At 40.9% G+C, this 7,525-nt stretch overlaps 1 protein-coding gene across 4 annotated transcripts in view; it reads right to left on the reverse strand.

Moving 5' to 3' along the window:
• The window catches only part of CHID1 (chitinase domain containing 1), a 102,248-nt gene extending 94,723 nt beyond the window's left edge, over positions 1-7,525 (reverse strand). Inside the window, exons 1-6 of one of the 4 annotated variants that reach the window (XM_085062804.1) lie at positions 7,170-7,325; positions 6,177-6,241; positions 4,860-5,002; positions 3,527-3,676; positions 1,746-1,878; positions 736-780 (exon numbers count right to left, since the gene is read on the reverse strand). In XM_085062804.1, coding sequence (XP_084918930.1) covers positions 736-780; positions 1,746-1,878; positions 3,527-3,676; positions 4,860-4,985 — 454 coding nt within the window. In that variant the 5' untranslated portion in view covers positions 4,986-5,002; positions 6,177-6,241; positions 7,170-7,325. Of the gene's footprint in view, positions 1-735; positions 781-1,745; positions 1,879-3,526; positions 3,677-4,859; positions 5,027-6,176; positions 6,242-7,169; positions 7,326-7,506 lie in introns of those variants that run through there. The other 3 variants (XM_085062803.1, XM_085062806.1, XM_085062805.1) reach the window with 3 other exon arrangements.

Below are 7,525 nucleotides of genomic sequence, written 5' to 3' on the forward strand. Positions count from 1 at the left end.
GCTGTGTCTAAGCCCTTTCTAAATACCAAGATGTATGAGTGTTTTAGAAGAGTATAGAGAGTATAGAGAGATTTCAAAGGCCTTATCCTCTGGCAGCTAACATACATTAAAATATCTGACTGAGCACTCAATTTTTCTAATGCATTTCAAATTTCATACTCCCTTCTGAATCAAGAAGCATTTCACAATTCCCCAGAATTCTTGCTATAGACAAATATAAGAAATCCAGCACAGTAGAATCTCAATGTTTGCCATTTTCCCTAAAGACACACACTGTAACACATCCCACGAGTTCCCAGCTTCAAGGGGAGAAGAAACAAAGCAGGACTTTCCTACTATCATGCAGGAAAGTCTGACTGACTGACTGACTCAGATTTGGATTTTTTTTTTCTTTTTAACTACACAGAACCCAAGCAACAAGTTTGAAGACTTCTTTCCTCAGGGAGACATCGAGTGTTATATACAAGTATCCCTCCAGGGAGGGGCCTGCAACCCAGCATTTATTCAGAGACAAGAAGTTAAGGCATAACATTAAGGCATCATGAGGGTCAACACTTCAGTTACTTAACTATCTACAGTTCATAGATTTTTTTTTTCTTCTCAGACATCTTCCTTCATACAACTGTGCTAAGGTAATCTCCCTTCCTCCGATACAGACCTGGAAGAAAGCCTTCCTTTTCTCTCCTAGCAGCTAAAGATAAAAAGCAAGCAAACAAACATAAACCAGAGGCTCACCTATTTTGATGTTTTTGGTGGTTTTTCTGACATCTTTCATCCAGCCTGTCAAACAGTATCAAGTAAGAGAACTGTTAAAATATAAATGATGTTGACAATAACAACAGATTTTCAAGCATTCTTCAAATGATGTAGCATAGTTTCATTATACATATCTTCCTGCCAGAGTACCAGCTCATAATCCAGCCAGACAGAACATCCTGTGATGCACAGAATCTGAAGCCATTAACCTGCACCACAGCATAGCCAGCATTCACTACAGTCTTACAGTAGTCCCCACCCAGCCCTTCCCTGCTTAGTTCTGCCTCACTATGAAAACTACCCTAGTGCCTACTCAGAACAACCCTTCTGCAGCCACCAGGCATCAGCTGGGAGGAATGTTTGATTTTTTCAGATGGTACTTTGAAGTGTCACATCCATTCCTCTTGCCAGTCATTGCACTAGGATGAATTTGTAAGTGGGCACTAACATGGTAAGAATTGTAGCTGTTTCAAATTAAATTCCACATTCAGTCAACTTCAAAACCATGAACTTGTACATACAAGCTGAAATTTAAACTTGCTGCCATTTTCCTCACAATGAAGGAAAAAAATTATCTTCAAATTAGATTTATCTTCCCTTTCTAAAACAAATTCACCTAAAGGTTTTTGCAAAGAAAAAAAAACAAACAAACAAAACTCACAACAGGTAAACAACTGCACAGTGCAAACACCGAAGACTATTTTTCCCTGGACAGGATCTTCGCCCTTTCCTTTTTTAATGAGGGGCTTTGTGGACAGCATGGCGGAAAAGCCAATCTTCCTGCTTACATTTTTTGACAAATAATCTATGTACACATGTGGAAGCAGGTGAGGAGAGAGAGAAGTTCACTCTGAAGAAAACCCAAAAAAATGGCATGGATGAAAGCACTTAATCCATGAGGCAGAGCCAGCAAAACCCACCTAGTATGCCAAAGCTACCTAGTCCGCAACAATATTGCAATTCATATTCCAAGAAAAAGAAAATAACACCTTGATCAGCATCGTGGAGCCCAGTGAACTGGAACCTTTCCTTCCCCCTTCTTTTCACTTGTAACCAAACTGGCGAGATCATCGTAAATTTGTTTCCAAATATTTTAGCAATGTCATAGCCATGGTTGTTCCACTTGAAAAAACAAAGGAGAGAAATAAAAGTGAGAGACTCAGATGCAAGATATATAGCTCAGTTTACTTTTAACCAATATAAACTCTTTAACAGAAATCACCTGCTAGATCCCTATTTGTTCATTTGAAGAAACCTTCCAGGATTTTACTTTCATTTAAATAAGAAAGTACTCTTGAATCTCTGATAGCTACATGAAAGGCAATCTTCAAATTGTGCTAATTTGTCGCTGTTGAGCCGCTAGCAGAGTAAGAAGATCTGGGTTCAAAAGGTGGCATCGAGAAGAAGATTTTATTATTTAATTCCATCTTATATAGACTTTTCAAAGGTCACTCGGACTGGTTAGTTCGAAGCCTCCCCCTAGGCCTGATTGGCTAGGCTTGAACTGTCCACAACCAAGAAACTGTTTTTAATAACATCCAAACTTTATCTTTGTTTACAAAACACAGGAAGAAGAGAGAAAAAGTTCCCACGGGAAAGGTCTGTGCTAGCCACACTAATTCACCTGAACTACAGGAACTTGTTCATAGATTCCAACATAGTTTTGAATTTACAGATTCTGAATTTATGTTCAAGAGAGCTTGAGAAAGGTGAAAATTTATAGGGCAACTATTTGTCTTTTGAGCAGTGTAAGACTAAAAAAAGTGAAAAGTATCCTCTTAAAAAAAGGATGAAACATTTATTATGCAAGAAAGAATGCTTTGAAGGAGACAGAGCAGCAAAAGACATCAGTTTGACAGCAGCGTACAATTGTTACTGTTGATTTAGCAGGTTCAATTTGCTAGCCCTCCTGTTCTGACTTCACTGCAGCTTCACGTGGCTCACCACTAACAGGAGAAAACTCTCATCCCTGTTATAACCACTGTTAAGGAAGCTTCCCTGTCTGACCATCCAGGAGCCACTCTGGCAGTCACACTCCCACCACTCCAAACTTTCACTGCTGGAACCAAGGCCCCTTCAGAGTGGGTGGTCCCACTGACCCCATGGGTGCCCATCTTGGCTCTCTGCACACTCACACAGTCAGACAGGGTTGCCTTACTGGCTCAGCCCTGGGTTTCCCATGGCAGAGTCTCAGATGTCTGGAACCTTAAAGCAATTTAATTGCGGTGCAGTGACACAAAAACAGCTCAAGCTGGTGCCTCTGGGGAGGGAAACCCAACAAAGGAACCCTGAGGTTTTGTACCCTCTATGCCTGTGATAGCCTGGGGTCTTCCTGCTGAGTCCTTGGCTTCTGCTGTGTCCGATCACCTGGCCAGTGTCCCAGGTCCCTGTGCTCTTTGCTGTCCAAAGGGTTGGCACCAGGTCACAGTCCCTTGCCTGGGGCTCCCACCATGTTCCCCACCCAGGCACAACCTGCAGCTCTCACTGCAGCTGCACACCCAGCACCTGCTCTCAGTGTATTTCTCAACATCAGGGAGAAGAAAAACAGTACGACCTAGACATCCTCCAAGAGACTGATGGGAGAACAAGGGTTTGAGACCACCGGAACCCCAAGTCAGTCTCAAATACTTCTCTGGCTATTTGACTATATTCAACCAGCAGTTCCCATTACTATAAAAATACTTTTACAGCAGGAATGCAAACTTGCAGGTTAGCACAGTCTGCTGCATATTCATTCAAAGCACAAATTTTATTCATTGTATCTACTTACAGGAGTAATATATCCCAGAACATCTCCTGAGAAATGTCTTTCCTTCATCTTCTTGGAGCAATAACTTTTATGTTCCAGTATAATATCCTTTGCTTTTGGATCCACAACTACCAATCCCCGCTCCTGTACATTTTTATCAGAATGCAGCATCTGTGGAGAGAAGACAGTTATTAGAACCAGTCATATGAAACAGCCACTTTCAATAGCAACAGACTTTAAAAACAACAAAAACAAATCACTTCACTAAGCTCTGAGTACTGCTTTTAAACGACGCAGTGCGCTTTGATTTAAAACTGAAACACAGAAATCTTCAGAAATGATTTGTCATCATCAGTAAACTTACTCTGTTTGGAAGGTAAAAAGCATATAAACAAAAAATATAACAAGACATTATAAGAATAAAGAACATAACTTATGACAGGTGATGGTACTCCGTTTTCTAATCAATGCTTTCTGTCAAAACAATAAAACAACCCCCAAAACAATAAAAAGGGGTTAGGAGTTCTTAACCAAGAATTTGAAGACAACTTTTAAACTGGATATATTTTAGACTGAGAATGCTGCATTGTAGTTACTTAAGGTCAAGATTTTTAACACTCTTCTTTAGGGAAGATGCTTCAACTGAACCAGCAGATAAAAACAGAATGAGAATATTTAATAAGAGATGCATAGTGGGTATGCATAAGCCGTCTATTGATTTAGTATACCGAATTTTGGGATGTGAACTGCCTTAACACCTTGTATTACCCTCATTACCTGCAGTCAAGATTTACTTCCTGGTAGATGTTCAGCAAGTAATACAAACAGTGACAGATGTATACACATACTGACAGGAAGCAATAACATGTTCAGCAAGGGAAGATAGACATCAGCATGCTGGGTCTGCTTGCTCTGATTACTGTGGAACTCTGAATAATTTCTGCCTGCAAAAGAACTGTTGCTTAGGAGGCTCTGCAAACTCTTTCATCAGGATACATACAGCCTTCCCACTGGCAAGGCTCCATTCCACCAGTAAATGACCTGGAGCTCTTGGCCCAAACTACTGTTCCCCACCCTGATTTCCAAAGGGATGTATGCGAGCTCCCTGAGGGGACAAAAACTTCCTGTTTCTGCAGCTTGCATGGAGGATAAAGGTCCAGAATGTTCCAAGAAGTGAACCATTTGTGACACATAGAAAAGCTGAAGGAAAGGACAGTTTTCAAGTTTTATCTGTGAGCATAAGCTTCAGCAGAAATGCATTAACACTGTTTTAACAGAGGTAGAGTCTATTTACCAAAGTTCAATCAGATCACTGCACGTCAGATAAGACAAAAATTTCAGTTATTTCCCTTACCTTTTCCTCCAGTTTTTTTGTAGCACCTTTCTTTGCATCTGTTTTTGACAGGGTACCTTCAGCTAGCCAGCAAATCATGGTAAGAGAAAGTGAAGCACAGAGAAGCCTCACAGTGTTTTTCCCCATGTCAAGTTTCTCTTCTCCTGAAAACATAAGGGTTCAAATCGCTGTGAACAGAGGAATACACCAGTTTCATTCAGTTTTCTTGTCTAAAAGTTAAGCAATTTTCTTATCTTCTCCCATCTAGAATCAGACTTATTAAGGCATTACTGTTTTAACAGTGCTTTTGCTCTGGCAACAAAAGCAGAGGATTTAAGAGATTATTCCTAGTCTCAAACATCTTTTTTCATCCCTTGTTTTAATAGCTGTATCAGAGATGAAGTGGGTTGGACCCTTGCAACTTTGTTTTCAAAGAATTCCCTGAAGAAATTTACAGCTGAAACTGAGATAAATGTCTGCTGCAGAGAAAAATTATTGTACTACCTTACCTTTTCTGTAGCAAGTAAGAGACAACATTTGTTTCTTCTCCTACCTAGGCTGGTCAGTGTATCACAAATTAATTAACAGACATAAAGAATTACAGCATTATGCTTATAACTCTGTGCCTTTACTGGAACAGGTGAGACCTTTGCTTTCAATTCCTTGCCAAGTCATTGATAAAAAATTGAAGTAAAAAAAGGGAGGGGTCATGTCCTTTTTGTCTAGATGAATGACTTTGGCAGCTTGTCCTAGCTCCAGATTAAGGAACTGAGAATTAGTAGGCAATAGCTCTGTTGCATGTTCATCTCTCATACCTTGTATCTGTAAGAAGACTTAAAAAAAAATCAAATACAGTTGTTTTTTCCAACTTCTTCCCATTTAAAAGTTGCATGGGTTTCTCAGCCTAGCTCCCAGCAGTCAATAAGAAGAAAACAGAGAAAAAAATATGTAGCATTAGGGGAAGCAGGGCTCTAGGTATGTATCAAGCTGCTTCTCATAAATATGAGATACTGATGGAAAAGAAAATAGGTTCTTTTCCATAATGTTCTGAATTTTGGTTAAACAAAAAAAATTATCTTGTTTTCTGTATTACTCTGTCACTCACTTTAAAGACTTACGAGCTCATTTCTACAAGTCATATTTACAAGACTTGTTCTACTGGCACTGGTAACAAGTGCTGCTCAAAGTTTGAGTACTTTGTTTCTGTACAAAACATGAGGTGAGGGATCCTGCAGCAGCAGACTGAGCCTCTGAGTACTGTGGCAGAAGGAACCCTAAAGTGTCAATGGAAATGTACTCAATGAAACAGACATGAAATTAACAACCCAACAAACTTACTCGTATTTGGATGTGTCTGGCTTACTGGTGAGATTTACAAACCAGAGATATTAACTGTAGGGATTCTGCAGGAAAAAAGAGGAAAATGTGACTAGCCAAAAAAGTAAAAGGACAATGGCAGAAGTGCTTGAAAGAAAACAATGCCAGTATCACCAAAGAACACAGAGCATCAAAACCCTCATGTACAAAAATATTTGATGATTTTAGGTGTCTTTTATGAACTGCAAAATAAAAGCAGAAAGCTTTCTAATATTTCTTGGATCCAGAGAGTGTGGTAAAAGCTAAATTGCTATACTGCTTGAAAATCACTATTATGAATAATTAAGGTCTTATGCTTCTACTTTGACTTCAAGGTCACTGGTAACCCCCTTGTTTTCCACAGTCTAAAAAATGAGACAAAGCAGGTTGCTTTTGATAGTATCTTCTATGTTCCATCCAGCTTGGCAAGATCTATAAACTATTGCAGAGAGGAACAATTGAGAGCCTGCATAGTCAATACAAGTCTTAACGATGTGGACAGGATATCAATTCACAAAGAAGCTCGTATACATCGATTTGGAGGTGTTTGATTTCACTTTCAGAAACAATTAGCAACAGCATCCACTTCCCTGAGAAGAAGACAACATCTAACAGCTGAAGAACAGAAGTTAAAAAAACCATCACCGAACTCTAATTAGACATCAAAATGTGCTCATTTCCTTGACAGGATCGTATCCATCTGTCAATTACTGTTAAGTCAACATCCACTCCCAGATTTATGGGAAGCACCGAGCCTGGAGCAAAATGGTTTCTGCTACTGACAATCCAGTATCAACTCTTGGTTGGAAACTTATTTTAATAGTTTGTTCTTATTTATTAAGAAGAAACTAGACTCTAACTCCATTTGCAGAAAGAGCCTGCATCACTTAGTAAAGGAAGACCAGGAAGCATGCTGCTGATGCACTTTTAAATAAAAACAATAAAAGCCAGAGTGGGAATAAATCCGTTTCTAACCTGTGCAAGCATTAAACCCTTCCCTCTCACAAGGTGCTCCACTCGGACGTTCAGAATTCCCTCCCACACTTGCCCGACTCTCGATACACCAAAGCTTGCCAGGGAGCTCGCACGCCGGCTATGCCAGCAGCGCCGCCGCGGCCTCCCGCAGCTCGGACCCCGCGGGGCAGCCCCGGCCTCTCCCGCTGCCGCCTCACCCCACGCCGGCACGGCCCGCTCCCCTCCCCGCCGCAGCGCGGCCTCACCCCCGCCCTTTCCTTTCCTTTCCTTTCCCCTCCCCTCTCCTCCCTCCCCTTCCCTCCCCAGGCAGCCCTGGCGGCCCTTGCACACCACGTACCGCCCGCCGCCGCCGCGGA

Source organism: Lichenostomus cassidix, chromosome 5 (genome assembly GCF_008360975.1).
Source record: "Lichenostomus cassidix isolate B80296 chromosome 5, HeHo_3.0, whole genome shotgun sequence".
In the NCBI taxonomy this organism is placed as follows: domain Eukaryota; kingdom Metazoa; phylum Chordata; class Aves; order Passeriformes; family Meliphagidae; genus Lichenostomus; species Lichenostomus cassidix.